We start from the raw sequence: 17,074 nt of genomic DNA, 5'->3' as shown, positions 1-17,074 counted from the left end.
AACCACTAACATTTTTCCTGCAGCTGTTCATGATGATTTATATTTTATAATCATTATTACTATTACTTCAAGGATTTCTCTCTGATGCCAAAAGACCTGAAAGCAAGTAACAAGTATGAATGGATCATTTAATCCACCACTAACAGGAAGTAATATCTGGGTAGTTACGTGCAGTGATGAGTTGCCAAAATCTTAACAACCGGTTCCCTATAAAAAGTTCTAATTTAAGGGATGTGCCCCAGTATGTATTTTTTGTACCAACAGGGTTACCATACGTCCATATTTTCCCGGGAGGAATTTTTAAAATTTAAAAATGCCTCCTGGACAGCAATTTAAGAACCAAGAACCCTGACCTGTCTGGGAAAATATGGATGTATGTTCTGCCTAAGTTCTTTTTAAAAAGATGGGCCTGAACTAGAAATGAGCTCCATTTCACATGTGTGGGTCCCCGCCACTCCCTGGGGGTGTGCTAGGGTGACCAGATGTCCTGATTTTATAGGGACAGTCCCAATTTTGGGGTCTTTTTCTTATATAGGCTCCTATTACCCCCCACCCCCTGTCCTGATTTTTCACACTTGCTGTCTGGTCACCCTAGGATGTGCACGTGTGTGGATCCCAACTGCTCCCTGCCCACCTCATTGAAGCAGTTATGCAGGGTTACTGCCCTGGGAACTGCAGGGCACCAGTGGACGTGGGGCCAGCTGCAGGCAGGGGCGTGGGGCAGGGCTAGCTGGAGGCAGGGGGTGCAGGGCTGGCTGCGGGCAGGGCAGGGCAGGGGGTGCGGAGCTGGCTGGAGACAGGAGGGTGCGGGGTTGGCTGGAGGCAAAGGGGTGTGGGGCTGCCTGGAGGTAGGGGCTGGCTGCAGGCAGGGCAGGGGGGTGCAGGGCTGGCTGGAGTCAGGGGCTGGCTGCAGGCAGGGCAGGGGGTGCGTGCGGCAGGGGCTGGCTGCAGCAGGGCAGAGGGTGCGGGGGTGGCTGGAGACAGGGGCTGGCTGCGGGCAGGGGGTGTGTGCGGCAGGGGCTGGCTGCGGGCAGGAGTTGCTGGAGACAGGGGCTGGCTGCAGGCAGAGAGTGCGCAGGGGCTGGTGCGGGCAGGGCAGGGGGTGTGCCAGGGGCTGGCTGCAGGCAGGGGGTGCGGCAGGGGCTGGCTGTGGGCAGGGCAGGGGGTGTGTGCAGCAGGGGCTGGAGGCAGGGCAGGGGGTGGCTGGAGTTGGGGGCTGGCTGCGGGCAGGGAGTGCGGGGGTGGCTGGAAAGGGGGAAGGGGGTGCGGCGGGGCTGGCTGCAGGCAGGGGGTGCGGGGGTGGCTGGAGGCAGGGGCTGGCTGCAGGCAGGGTGGTGGGTACTCATGGGGAGAACAGCAGAACGCAGCCCAGGCCCAGCAGAGCAGCCGGGGACCCACCAGGCAGCATCGGGAGCCCCAGGGCCAGGGGAGCAGCAGCAGCACCAGGGTTCGTGCCCAGGGCCAGGCGGCAGCCCACATGGCTCCCGCAGTGCAGCGCCCCCGGTGCCTGGAGGAGGAATTACATCACTTCCTGGCCAGAGCCCATCAAAGCCTCAGCGCTCCCTGCAGGGAAGCGGGTTAACAACCAGTTCTAAAACTGCTTCAAAATTTAACAACTGGTGAGTATGAACTGGTGTGAACCGGCTCCAGCTCAGCACTGGTTATGTGGCAGCTGTTTAATAGGGCACAGCAACAGACAATTTCTCCTCTACAGTGAAGCTCTTAAAAAGGTACCATTTACATTTTTGCATTTGGCTAAAGTATTGGCAGTATTCCCCATTCTATGCATAGATGATACATAGAATGGGGATTACTACAAGTACCTTGCACAATAGTAAAGTGATACAATTTTGGTTACTTAGCTCAGTAACTATGGTTCAAGATGATTGCCTGAATGAGCTGCCTGTTGCTCTCATTAAAAATGAAGGTGGAGGAGAGCAGATCCAATGGCCACTTAATTCTCCCCACTAATTCAAGAATCTGTGATAAAACTCAAATAGTGGGAAAAGGTGGCAGGAGGCCATACAGGAAATCATCTCAAAGAAAATTGCACTATAAGGTGGGTAGAAAGCTGGCTAGATTGTCGGGCTCAACGGGTAGTGATCAATGGCTCCATGTCTAGTTGGCAGCCGGTATCAAGTGGAGTGCCCCAAGGGTCGGTCCTGGGGCCGGTTTTGTTCAATATCTTCATAAATGATCTGGAGGATGGTGTGGATTGCACTCTCAGCAAATTTGCGGATGATACTAAACTGGGAGGAGTGGTAGATACGCTGGAGGGGAGGGATAGGATACAGAAGGACCTAGACAAATTGGAGGATTGGGCCAAAAGAAATCTGATGAGGTTCAATAAGGATAAGTGCAGGGTCCTGCACTTAGGACGGAAGAACCCAATGCACAGCTACAGACTAGGGACCGAATGGCTAGGCAGCAGTTCTGCGGAAAAGGACCTAGGGGTGACAGTGGACGAGAAGCTGGATATGAGTCAGCAGTGTGCCCTTGTTGCCAAGAAGGCCAATGGCATTTTGGGATTTATAAGTAGGGGCATAGCGAGCAGATCGAGGGACGTGATCGTTCCTCTCTATTCGACATTGGTGAGGCCTCATCTGGAGTACTGTGTCCAGTTTTGGGCCCCACACTACAAGAAGGATGTGGATAAATTGGAGAGAGTCCAGTGAAGGGCAACAAAAATGATTAGAGGTCTGGAACACATGACTTATGAGGAGAGGCTGAGGGAGCTGGGATTGTTTAGCCTGCAGAAGAGAAGAATGGGGGGGGGGATTTGATAGCTGCTTTCAACTACCTGAAAGGGGGTTCCAAAGAGGATGGCTCTAGACTGTTCTCAATGGTAGCAGATGACAGAACGAGGAGTAATGGTCTCAAGTTGCAGTGGGGGAGGTTTAGATTGGATATTAGGAAAAACTTTTTCACTAAGAGGGTGGTGAAACACTGGAATGCGTTACCTAGGGAGGTGGTAGAATCTCCTTTCTTAGAGGTTTTTAAGGTCAGGCTTGACAAAGCCCTGGCTGGGATGATTTAACTGGGAATTGGTCCTGCTTCGAGCAGGGGGTTGGACTAGATGACCTTCTGGGGTCCCTTCCAACCCTGATATTCTATGATTCTATGATTCTATGAAAATCACAATTATTGTTGTAACTATCCATTTTTCCTTGAGCACTGTTTACATGGATCCATGCTGCAGGAGACTGACAAATCATCTCAGACCTAAAGAGATGGATCTAAGGAGTTTCTTAAAGAAATGTTACAGAACTATTCTCACAAAGTGAGTGTCTGCTCTACAGGCTAAGCCCAGGGAGTAATGCTGCATGAAGATGAAGGTATGAACAGAAATCCAGAGTCTTGCTTATCTCTATCACAGAGACATTTCTGAGATATACTTGGAGGCTGCCTTAGAGCTGGTGGAACGAGCCCTTAAGATAATGGAATCTCTATTATATCATAACAAGAGTCTGATCTACTTTGATACCTTGAATAGAAATGGATTGACCTGTACTATACAAATAATCTGTCTGACCTGTGGAATAGCATAGTTCTATTCAGATAGCAACTCAAATCCCCTCTATCAATGTAACCTAACCTCCCTGGGTAGGCCTGAGGGGGGAAAAAACAGACAAACTGACAGATTGATTTAACTGGAAATCAGAATAATTTTAGAATGTAGGGTGAGAATTGAGGATCAGTGTATCCACAGTAACAGCACATAATGTAGATAACCTGTTAGTACTGGTATCTCATTGAATCTCTGAGCCAATGTGTCTATGCCAGGAATGAGGTTTCTCAGGAGAGAAGGCAGGGTCTTTGGCTAGAGCATGGAGGCTCCTTTGCCAGCGCTGTATAAAGGGCCAATCATTTGAGGGTGGTTTTATGGTATTTTAGAGCGTATAAATGTAATGCCTACAAACCCCGATCATCAATGGGTGGGACTGCACCTAGGACCTCTAAAGCTAAATGCATGAGCCTCTACTGCATGAGCTAAAAGCCACACAGCTCTTAGTCAAGCCTTGAGCAAATTCATTAATCTCTAGGTGATCTAGGTGCCACTAGAGGGGGACAGAGTACCACACCCAGCAGGCATGGGTTACCCAAGGAGTTCTCTGTTCTGCCTCTAAACAGAATGGGATTTCCAAAGGACAGGTATTCTCTTGCAATCTAATCTCCCCTGCCAATCCAAAAGAGTGTAGCCACAAGGACTGGCACACAGTGATGGGTGTTGAGATGGACCAGGTTGCAGTGGCACTTGAATCATACGTCACAAGTCATGTTTTGTCCTTCAGCAATGTGAGCAGTAGCTTCTTTTTAGTTTTCCTCAGGAAACTGGCCCAGAAGAGGGGACAAACTGTTTCTGATGAGGGAATACTTCTTATTAGTGCATTTGGTAATTAGCTATCCTCATTTGCAGCATCGCTGATACATATGGATTCTACCCTTGAAGGTCTAATCTCTTCTATACTCTTTTTCTGGCTGTCAAACAAGTCAATCCAAACTGTCAAGACCTCTCTGAGGCAGCTGAATTGGATCTCAAATCTCTTCTATAAGACTTGATACCTATAGGGCAGTTCTCCTGGATGCAGCTGACATGGAGGCTGGATTTAACTACAGACCCCTTCTAACTCAAAAATCCTCTTATTATCTAAGGGGGCCACTAGGCTAGGTTGCCTCATCTGAACAATGTAGAACAAACAAGAAAACTTTTCTTGGGGCAAATAAAATTTGAAGTCCAACATCTAAGCCAGCCTCTCCAAGAGTTCTTGATAACTTTTAAGGTCATCCGTATGGTGGGACTACCAGTGGTGCAACAGAATTGTTTGCTGAAGAAGAGTATCAGTGCACCCTTCATCCGCTCAATCCTCTGAGGGAAGTCAGCTGCTGGCATTAAGGCTGTGAGGTTTTCTTTTGATGAATGAGATCTCAGCTTTTTCTTCTTAAGTGCCACCAAAACATTAATGGGTGGGAGGAATACTGGTATAGGCAGTAAAATTAATATCCTGCATTACAGGCTCACTGAACATTCTTCTGTTGGAAATACCCAAACATTTCCATACTCTTTCTCCCATTACTAATTAAAAACAGAAAAAATATACCTGACTATATTAACCATAAAATACATGACTCCCTTATTTGTAAAATCAACCAACCAACCATTTTATAATCTGTATATATTATGTCACACATACAGGTATCTCACCTGACATTTCCAGTCAGTGAACTGCAGAGCATAATACTGTATGAGATACATGTTTTAGCAGTAAATATTGTGACTACTTGTTTTATCTGGAACAGCAAAGTAAGTATTTGTGTAAAACCTGTGTTAGTGGCTAGAGTTAAAGTTAGACCCAAAGGGCAGTTTCACAAATTCGTTTTCAGGAAAATGCTTTCTGCTTTTATTTAAAACTGTTAATTTAGAGGAAGATTCTGCATATTTAATCAAGGTCTATTCTTTTCTCCACCAACTCCCTGCCTTGTTCCTCTGTAAATGGAACCTTTTATTCTGGGTACATATCATAACAATACTTGTTCCCTTGAGAAAATGGGTTTAATGAATCATAAAATCCGTGCTTCAATCAGAAAAACCTGCATTCTTCCTCTTTTTAATGCTGCAAACTGTGGAAAATCTGCTTAAATAGCGCAAAATATTTGATGAATAGGACCCATAGATGGCAGGATGGGACCTGCGCACACACTAAAATGGTGCCTTGGGAGGATCATCCAGTTCATATACTCGTACAAAGAAAACGCAGGAATACATCTGGAAAAGAACATATCTGGAATATACCAAGGATTTAGCCATGAATAATTAGCAAACTGCCATTCATTATTAATTTATGGGAACCACTGGGTCTCTGTTTCTTCCTGCAAAGTTCACTTTATTGCTGATCGATTTTTCATAGCTAGATCTTACACTTTCAGAACCCATCATGTTCTTCAATTAGTGATGTGGCAAAGCTCAAAATATCCACAGAAGCTGGAATGTCTGGAAGAGCCCCCAAAAATTTAGATTCACATCAGATCTGTTCTGATTTATTTCCCAGCTTCCCATAGAAATGATCCTGACCAGTTTCTTCTGCTCACAACAGTATCTGGGTTACCTTTCCCCCACTTTGAAAAACAACTGCCTCAGGCAAGTTTCCCCTCTACTCCTCCCACCCAGCTGGCATTACTATTCCATAGTTATGTCACTCCCTTAACCCAGGCAACCACTTGTGGCCTGGTCACTCTCCCCCCAAACCAGCTGCCTAGGCCACATGAAGAGATTATGGACCTTGTAATTCAGCTGTCCCCATACCCACTTCCTGCCTCTCTGCTGGCTTAAGCCTGAATGTACACATCACTGATACTCATCCTCCCCTTGCTAGTAATCCTATGTTAAGTATTCTTGTATTTCTTAATAGCCTTAATTTGAACCCTTTTAAAGAATACTCTGCTGTCGAGATACTACTACAAGAGAATACAGCAAAGGTCTGACCACCCCTCCCCTAAGAAAGGAGTACTGGTTCTTGATAACTGAGATGTCGTGTATCTACTATATATGAACCTGCAGATGAAGAAAATGCAGGCTTTCTACTGCTATATTTAAAAAAGATCCTTTTAAAGATGCATACATAGAAGCATCCAATTAGCAATTGCTCAGAGACATTGGGCAATTTGCCAATACCTAATAGCAGAGGTGTGTAGTCTTTTGCACTCAATATTTGCTGCTTTTGTAATACAGAAGGGCTTTGTGACAGAATCCTGATAAAATCATTTGTCTTCGTACACTGATTGTGGTTCTGCAGAAGAACTCAGAAGTACACCCAACAGCGGCTCTGCAATCGCAGTAATTATTGGCAGCTTTTCTAATGACACTATTCTAACCACTCAATGGCTCATTTTGTAACATACACTCTTCATTTTTATTAATATACATTTAAATAAGACATCAAAGACTAATTTGTAAAATATTTTAGGCAATGTTGCCACCAGATTATGTTTATCCCTGCAACGGATACGTTTCATCATCAAATAACTCTTTATTGTTAACTGAAAAAAACCCTCCACAACAATGGTTTGTAGATTATGGTGTTACACATTGCTATATCTTTGACTTTCACCAAACTAAACCGTATCTTTTAGAGAGAAAATGCTCTCTGTCATATCAGCATAGAACCAAATACTTAATAGAATCACTACTCAAGGAGTTTTGCATGAGAATCTCTCTTCCTGTTTCCTGAGACTATGCAAATCATGTCACAGGAACAATCTCAAAAATTCTGAATTCCTTATTCTCGTGCAGTTCATTAACTCCTGACAAGCCATAACTTGATTTGCGCAATGCTAATATAAAACAATAAAATATTATAAAGTACCCCATCCTGTATTACTTGCACACTCAAAACTCTCAGTGACGTTCACAGTGCTACTATGACTATCATATTCTACAACATTGAATGCAGGATCAGACCCCTGTTCCATTATTTTCTGTCATTATGTTCCACTTTAGATCTGCCATTATCTTTTATGATGCAAAATTTCTATTAACAACAATACTAATACTTTGCATTTTATATATCCCTTTCAATCCTTACATCTCTGAGTGCTTCACAAAGATGCTCAGCCAGTATCTACTATCATCATAATAGAGCCAGGATAGTATTTTCCAGCTCTCAGCTCTGTTCTGTTGCTGCTGGCACACAGACTTTGGCCAACCTCTGAGCTGCCTCCCAAACCAGCTGTTACTTCAAGTGAACTGGTTTTAAAGCATAGGAAGGGTGCATACCACCCTGCATCTCCAAGAACAGGCTCCCACACATGATGTGATACAGCTCTCTTTCCTCATCACGCCTCCACCCATCTGAATTGGCTTCTGCAGCACCTGAACTTGCTCCTGCACATAAACTGGGGAGTGAAGGAAACTATACGCTACTGTTTCATTCCCTGAACTGACTCTGGCTTCTCCCTGAACTAGAGTTTATCAAGGGGGCAGAATTTCTTTACAGATACAAATTTCATAAAAACTTTTAACACATTTTTATTTGCCTGTTTTCACTTTTCTGACTTTCACCTGCCCAAATTCTGACCCCGCACAAATTTTGAATACATCCAAACAGTATGGAATGCACTATGGACCTGATCTTTGCCGGATTCTTCTTTTGTTTGTGCTGCTCCAGCAGTGCTAATCAGGTGGAAAGATGGTTTAACAGCTGGAGATTCCTTGATGTGGTGGACATCCCCATGTGGCACAGAGCTGTTGCTGTTGACTTTACAACACCCTCTTCCCACCAACCCAGGCTTAAGGAACATAGCCAGAGTGCGTCTGTGCACTAGTAATCCTTGGCCCGCAGGACAACCCTTTTGCTAGTAACAGCCAATGCAACTTAGAATAACTCAAAGGCTAAATTTCACCAGAAAGTGAGCTGGGTGTGTAAAGGTGGCCTCTAGTGATCTTTGCTACTCACTTGTGCTGAGCAGAGATTAAACACGTTAGGATTCAGCCATATGTCTTTAATAGACACAATGACAACAGCTATACAGGTAAATGAGCTTTCCCCCTAAATTCAGGTATGTTCGTTTCAATAAAAGTATGCCACATTTTATCCAATTTGTTTGGAAATTTAGGGAAAGCTCTACTACTTACATTTACTCTAAACTCTCATGTGGAATGTTGTTTTGGGAGGATGGGGTCTTGTATTGTATTGTGCTATGTCTTGTATTTTAGGTTAAAAACATTTGTAACCATTTTCTCATTTGGGTAATGACATCTCAAACATTAAATACATTTTCCTCGTTGAAGCAATATAAATAGGCTTCCTACTACTCTATGATGATTCAGACTCTTTTCGTCTGCTTTAAATAATACAAGTAAGATATCAGGACTTAAATTCTCAAGGGATTATTTCCTGGAGTCCCTGTGCCGCCCGCACCCCCATTCAGGGCTCCAGGCTTCAGCTGTCGGCTGGGAGGTCTTGTGGCTTTAGACCTGGGAAGTTGCCTAGTCTTGGGGCTTTAGCCCTGGGGTCAGGGAGCTGGGGCTTCTACCCAGCAGGAGGCACTGGGGATCCCACGGGTTTGGAAATATTTACCAGAGCTCTGCTCTGGATGGCTCCAGCTGAATATAAGCCCTGGAAGAGATAGGAAATAACTGGACTATTAAGAAACTTCAAGGTTATAAGTTAGGAGTCTCAGAATTTAAGCATTTATTTCCACTGAACCACTGGACTCACGGTTTCTTTAAAAATAAAAAATGTACCAAATTTTGCAAATAGTTCACATTTCCTGAATTCCTTTTTCACCATTAAATCTGTTATATTAAAATACTGTAAATTAACACACATAATTCACCTGATAGACAATACATATCTCCAGATATCACTATCACAGATGTCACGATTATCAGATCAACTACAGAAGTACTGCAACCATAGATAAATACCTTAACTCTAAAAGTAGAAGATAATTGAAATAGGATATTTGAGACTCATTCTATGCAAAAGAAATTGGGTGTTAACCACCAAGCTACTCTGCTTTGTCCATCACAACCACTCTTGGCTTTTCAGAAAGATTCAATCTTAAATTCAGACAGGTTTTCTGAGGGATTTATGAGAATTGGTCTGTAGATTGGGAAAAATGTGTCAGAATAAAATCTGTAGGGTAGAGTTATGAGAGAGTTAACCTCCATGAGCGTAATCCCTGGTTTGTGCATGTTCAGGTATTACTTCCTCGAACAGACTGGAAGGTTTTCTTGTTTTGTTTACAGTAAAATCTTAGGCATGCATTATTCAGTCATGCTAATTTCATGCTTGCAATAAGACCTTGGATTTTTGTATCTCCAGTATGTAAAGTTTTGAATCTTTCTTGGACATCTCAAGGAGAGAGCATCAGAAAACAACAGATTCTAGTTACAACTCCATCAGAATAGTGAAAAAGAGACAGAAACCAAACTCAGTATCATGTGTAGTAGCAATCCCCCACCACCAAAGATGTGGTACTTTTGGATTCACTTAAAGCTTCTCTCCATCCCCCAAATAAGGATCTTTCTAAAGCTCAATGTATTATTTTCAGGAAGTGAGTAGTTAGATTTGTGTATTTGCAGTTATTAGGGAATGTATGCTCTGGTATTCACACTCCCTGTGAAAAAAACCCCAAACAATCATGCTGAATTCTTATGCTTTTCCATCTACAACTGTAGAAAAACAATTATGAACATTTTGCCATACATTCATGTTACTTACGGTTGAGAGGCAGGCTGGCATTGGTCACCCCCAGCTTGTTGGCAGCGACACATGTGTAGTTGCCGAAATGCTCCTCTGTTACATTGGTTACAGTGAGAAGTGATCTTGTACTATAATTTTTAATAGTAATTCCATGTTTACCATTGATCAGTCTAGAAGGCAAAAGGAAAATCTTCTGTAAACCACATGCCTCAATCACTCATATTTGCATTTTCTTTATTTGCTTATGATGCCTGACTGCAACCACAGTAGCTAACAGTAGGGAATTATCCAGTGGTATAAAGCTACCACAATGGCAGAGGGGCTGGGGAGCACTGGCAAAGCAATAACTGGATAGTATTACGTTGGTACTATTTCCTGCCAATTTATTCTATAGTCTAAGGACAATAATTCAATGTAATGTTCACTTTCATCTAACTATCACTACCCTATATCACTGAGCATATAGCATTACAATAGTAAGATAGAAAGCCCAGATTTTAAATCGTGGCACCTTAATAGGAAGGTGAAATCCTGTACTTGGATATTCAAATTGGCACATAACTGTGTAAAACATATAGCTGAGTGTCCAAGTAAAGTAGTGTTGTGATAAGTTTAAGTGCCAAGTCTGAAAATTGAGCCATTAGTGCTAACAAACAAAGTATAAAGCAAAGTCATCCAATTATCATAGTGTGGTCACACTGACATAGATTCATTTCATAGATTCATAGAATATCAGGGCTGGAAGGGACCTCAGGAGGACATCTAGTCCAACCCCCTGCTCAAAGCAGGACCAATCCCCAATTTTTGCCCCAGATCCCTAAATGGCCCCCTCAAGGATTGAACTCACAACCCTGGGTTTAGCTCAAACCACTGAGCTATCCCACCCCCCCATCTACACAGCCTATGGAAACGAGTTTCCCAGATCAGGTTGATGGCCTTGGCTTGCAGGGCTCACGTTACCACACTACAATAAGATGCATAGACGTGGCTCAAGTTGGAGATTTGGCTCTGAAGCCTAGGGAGAGGGGTCCTCCAGTCTGAGCAGCAACTTTGAAGTGCTGAGCACTGCTCTACTTTCCTTTGTCCTGCAGCACAAAGAAAACAGAAAGCAGTTTGCATCTTTCCAGGTGAGGATTCGCCTGGTTTGAGGAAGTTTCCAGCTCCTGAGATGAAGGGCAAAATGCCCCCTATAAGGAGCCGATATAAGACCCAGGATATCTGGCACAAAATAAGGCTCAAAATAAGGCGTACTTCTCCCGCATTTTTTTGTTTTGGCTTTGCTGGAGAGTCCCATGTTTCCATCTAGTCCCTGTCATGCAAAAATGGTAAAGAAGCGCAGAAAGGGTTACTTACTCCTAACGCCAACAAGGGACTTTATTAGGAAAAGGAAACAGTATTATTCCTAAAATTACTCTGCTTTACAGGAAAGCTTTTGCATTGAACTTTTTCAAGATTCCCTCACTGGTTGTGTAGTTGTTTCTCTAAACAAAAACCAGGTGTCTAGAGGAGCAACTACTTGGATTTATGGTCATTCCACAACCATGGCTACCACATTGGAGAAAGGGATATTGACCAAGTTAGAAGGGGAACAGTGTGTCCAGGCAAATGAACATCAATTTTTGAGCCCTCTCACTGTGTAGATTCACCAAAGATAAGGGATACCTAATTCATCCTATGTAAAAAGCAGGCACTATAGTGATAAGCATCTTATAAATATCTAAAAGAGATAGCAAATCTGATTTAATATCAAGGTTTTTTAAATGGCTCAGAAAAATCTGGGGAAGAGGGGCAGCCATGGGACTTTACTCAAGCTGAGAGGAAAATCTAAGTCTTTATAATTTGTCATGGTAGGGAAGAATGCATAAGCTGCATCGTACCAAGTCAGACACAAGAGAAATATAGTTAGATTACATGATGAAAATAACCAGCTATGCTTGATTACTCAGAGAATTGCTTATATTTCATATTAAGAGCAGAATTTTGCCTTATATAAACATGTTACTCTTTAATTTTGATATATGGAAGCAGAGAATCATAAATCCAGGAGAGGGATGCAATCTTTTAATATTCTGCCTCAAAATGCAAATGATCATTATTAATAATACATCTGCATATTGATTATTGAATATTTTACTGCATTTCATTAACGCTTCTAGTTTTCATTTAATCACTATACTTTCCTGCATATAAATTAGATATTCATTGCAGTGTGTACTTTATATTCTCAGTGTAAGTCAACACACTAAGAGTTCTGTACTGTTTTTATACGCGTTGGCTGAGTGTATTGGCAAAACCATACACTGAAAAAGAATATATCAAATTTCAGTGGCTACGTACTACCCAGTGGACACTTCAATTTCAGGAACAAACTAAGATAACTTACTGGAAGAAAAAACAGAGGATTGAAAATTTGGTTTTTTGGGTAAGAAGAATAGTAAGAAAATCCATGTTTTCCTCCAGACTTGCGAAAGGCAAAAAAGTGGTGGCCCTTCATTTTAAACGTATATATTACTGTAAATGGCTATTTGCCTTCTGAAATAACTTTCTTTTCCTCCACCACCCACAGAAAAACTGTGAAGCTCATGCTTTGCTGTTCTGGGCTCCTCAAAAACTTATCACTTAGCTGTTGAACAGCGTACCATGTACATAATACCAAACTTACATGCAGCATTGCATCATATATCTAGCACTGAAATTTTGAAAGACATACTAAATAGTACTTTGGTGCTGCAAAGACCATTTTCACTGCTCTAATGATCATCAGCAAAGAAGCTTATAGAAAGCTTTGTGGGAAGGGCCTTTCACTGGGTTTTACATTGCCCATTCCAGAGGTCAGACCTGCCAAATGTAAGTATTAAAGTCTTTTATGCTTTCATATAAACCCAATAGATGACAGTGATCATGGCAGCTACAGCAGAAGGATGTGAAGACAATATTGAACATCCCCCCACCTCACCCCCCCAAAAAACAAAAAAAAGTCAAACAAGAGAAAGTCTTTGGTCCACAAAGTTTGGGTCAGAGGAGAGAAAGATCCTCCAACACACAGCTATGAGGCTCTACCCTTATGAGGTTCCAAGCAGTACAAGTTCTTTTCTATCACACAAAGCCCACCTGCATTACAAGTACTGACTTTGGTGATACGAGCTGCTTTGGCCTCTCTCAAGCTCTCCAGATTTCTGGCCACACTGAATTTTGTGCTTCCCAGGCTTTGCCAGCAGCATATTTTTGTTAGAGCTTTTAGTTTACCTATTAAGACAGTCAAAACTTTCCCTTTATTCTGTTCTCCTTCCTCACAAAATCCCTCTTATTTTGTACTCCCTCATTCTTCATTCCATCTCTCAATATCTCCTCCCTTCCTCATCCTTCCCTCTTATCTGCTTCCACCATGTTCTCTCCCTCATGCCACTAGCCCTTGTAGATGCTGGTCTTTGCCTGCCTCCAACTTCATGCTTCCTAGCTTCACTCTTCATGCTCACAGCCTTTGCAATGCCCCGGCTCTTTCTCTTTGTCCTCCTGGGTTTCTACCACCCCAGCTTTCACTCATCCTCCTTATGCTTCCTCCTACATCAACTCTTCATCCCTCCTCCTACCTCTGCTTCCTCCTACTCCTCCTCATCTCTATTGCTCCATCATCCTTTCTAATGTCTTGCCTCCCATTGTTCTCATCTCCCTCTCCGTGTTTGCTCCAGTTTGGTCCACTGGGTCCCATTTCTGTGTATTCAGTCTCTGCCACCTTCAGCTTCCCTATCGCACCTAGTTTCTATTAGGCTCTTTTCCCAGCTGTTTCTCCAGCTTCTGAGCCCCAGAACTCCCCCGTCCCTGTCATTTCCCCACCCCCCTGAATTTCTGTGACCTCCAACCCATCCCCCAGGCTATTCCCACCTCCAAATTCCTCTCCGTCTATCACAGCTCCCTCAGCTATCACAGCTGCCCTCAATTCCCGTGTCCTCTAAGGGTGGTTTCCCCCTATCTGTACCTCTTAACTCTGTTTACCCTTCGATGCTCCCCTGTGCTTCCAAGTTCCTCTTTCACCTTTCATCCCACTGTACCAGTCCCTTGGATGTGAGGCGGGAACTAGCTGCTCTTGTTATTGGGGAATGGAGGCAGAGTGTGCCCCTTTGGGCCCTGGGAGCCATTTAGGGTGGGTCATGGAATTTCACCAATAATTTCTGTATCAAGCCCATAATTTCTGTATGAGAGAGTGAATTTATTTTAGGATGATACCCAGCTGACTATAAGCCCAGCTCTCCTGTTCCTGGGAAAGGGATGGAGACCTGGGATTCCTACCAGAGTGCTGCCTCTAGGCTCTGTTGGGGTCTACATCATTTGTATCCAGCAAGTAAAGGACCCTGAGGAATATGAAGTTTCATTCCCCTTAAGCTGCAGGAATGGAACATGAGCTTTCTATCTCTATCGCCACAGTTCTCCCACTCAAGAGTCTCCTCCTACTCTACCCTCATCCTCCTTTTCATGTCATTCTCTTCAACGAATAACTCCAATGCTTGTATCTGCTGGTGGTTCATAACTTTCTCAAGCAGCAGCACATGCAACTGACAAGGACAGTTTCACTACTTTTCTCCAGATTTCTGAACAGCAACACTAAAACTGATCCCTTGGCCACTGTTTGAGAAAGCTTTGAGCAGCAATAAAGGCACAGAAGCTGTCTGTCTGCAGACCAGGAAAACAGCACTGTACTGGTTAACATGGTGCAAATTTAGAAGGCTTTCTTTGCAACTATAAGGCTAGAAACATTTATTTTTAAATAAATAATAATAATACTACCTAGCTTTTATATAACACTTTTCATTTTTAAAGGGCTTTACAAGGAAAGGTCTTTATCATTATATCCACTTTAAAGATGGGGAAATTAATGCATAGAGAGGTCAAAGTGACTTGCACAAGGTCATCCAGCAGGCCAGAGGTAGAGCCAGGAACAGAACCCATGTCTCCTGGGTCCAGTCCAGGACTCTACTATATCACAGGGCCTCCCATGGAAATAGAAAAGGAATACTTGTGGCACCTTAGAGACTAACAAATTTATCTGAGCATAAGCTTTCGTGAGCTACAGCTCACTTCATCGGATGCATTCAGTGGAATACATCCGATGAAGTGAGCTGTAGCTCACGAAAGCTTATGCTCAAATAAATTGGTTAGTCTCTAAGGTGCCACAAGTACTCCTTTTCTTTTTGCGAATACAGACTAACACGGCTGCTACTCTGAAACCTCCCATGGAAATGAAAGTTTATATTCTGCTGCCTTTGTTTTTAGGATCCTCACTCCTCAGTGTTGTGTGGTGTTTGCAAGACCTGTTCATTGTCATTTTTGCTTACAACAATGTATCTTAGTCAATAAAATAACTCTAGCCATTTTTACCAAGTCACTTTTCAGAGAGCAACTGCACTTTAAGAGAATGCAGTATCTTTTCTATATTGCACTTGAGGCCTTCCAGTACAATAAGATCTCACTTTTATTCCAGGTATTATACCTAGAAACAGACTACAGAAGATCATGCATCAGTATTAGCCCCAAGGAGTATTTATCTTTAGTCTCAAATTTGAATCAATTAATGTTACTATAAACTATTAGACCATTATAATGATTTTAGTCTTTATTAGGTTATTTGAAATGTATGTTTTGTTTTCTTTATCAATTTTAATGGAATTAATATTTTTAGATTAAAGACCTTTGGGCTGCCTCCCTCATAAAGTTTAACCCTGTACTATAGGCAAAGTGAAAAATATGTCAATGTGGATCGGTAGGATAAAATAAAATCCCACTCCACCTCTCCTGCCAAAAAATCTTTGTCCTGTTCCAGAGCCCAGCTCAAACCAATCCTTATTTTGAGATCTTGAAATATAGTGATAAATCCTCCACAAATCCCTTGAATCTCTATTTTTATGCAATTTTGTCATCTGGGTTTTTAGACAGGGTTTAAAGTACAAATACAGGAAATCTCATGAAAAACTCGTTATCAAATAGAGCTGTGTGAATAGCTGATTTTTCAGTTAGGTGGCCAAAATAAAAAATCAGAAAAATATTTTGATATGGGTCAACCTGAAATGAAAAAAATTTGAATTTTTTTGTAAATTGAAAAAGTAAAATAAATATTGTTTCTGGTGAAATGAAACATTTTGTTCAACCTAAAACACTAAATTTCATTATCAATTTTTTTAACTTACAAAAATTAAATAAAGTTGAAGTAAAATTTGTAAAATTGAAGTAAAAATTCAAAATTGTTCTGAATCTAAATCTAAACATTTCATTTAGAAGATGTTGAGACAAAACATTTTCAACTTTTTTTGTTTTTTCCCCCAACTGAAACAATTAGCAAATTCGCAACAAATTTGCAAAATATTTCAACTGTCCACAATCTGCATTTTTCTTAAAAAAAAAAAAAAGTTTTGTCTGAAAAATTTCATCCAGCTGTATTCTCCAGGCGGTTCCAGCCCAATTAAATTAATTCGTGAGTTGAATGTTACTGCAGAATGTGTTGTCCTGTATATTAAATGGAATCTCATATTTTATGGTATACACATTCATCAGTGCTCTGAGATCTGCAGTGGCTGACTACTGGCTTCCAGGTGGAGTTTAAGGTATTGGTATTGACAGATGAAGCTCTAAATGGTCTAAGACCTGACTAACTGACTTTTCTCCTTGTCCCACATGCTACAGCTGAGATTAATATGGTGCTTGAACTGGAGATCATAGAATATCAGGGTTGGAAGGGACCTCAGGAGGTCATCTAGTCCCACCCCCTGCTCAAAGCAGGGCCAATCTCCAACTAAATCATCCCAGCCAGGGATTTGTCAAGCCTGACCTTAAAAACCACAAAGAAAGGAGATTCCACCACCTCCCCAAGTAACGCATTC

The 17,074-nt window shown here is 42.3% G+C and overlaps 1 protein-coding gene across 4 annotated transcripts in view; it reads right to left on the bottom strand.

The window, feature by feature from the left end:
• NEGR1 (neuronal growth regulator 1) overlaps positions 1-17,074 on the bottom strand; it is a 605,115-nt gene that overhangs the window by 109,661 nt on the left and 478,380 nt on the right. For all 4 annotated transcript variants that reach the window (XM_073357346.1, XM_073357343.1, XM_073357344.1 and 1 more), the window contains exon 6: positions 10,224-10,375. In XM_073357346.1, the coding sequence (XP_073213447.1) occupies positions 10,224-10,375 (152 nt within the window). The remainder of the gene's footprint in view (positions 1-10,223; positions 10,376-17,074) is intronic.

Source organism: Lepidochelys kempii, chromosome 8 (assembly GCF_965140265.1).
Source record: "Lepidochelys kempii isolate rLepKem1 chromosome 8, rLepKem1.hap2, whole genome shotgun sequence".
Classification (NCBI taxonomy): Eukaryota; Metazoa; Chordata; order Testudines; family Cheloniidae; genus Lepidochelys; species Lepidochelys kempii.
Note: the sequence above shows the minus strand (reverse complement) of the source record. Positions and strands in the feature narration are given on the sequence as shown.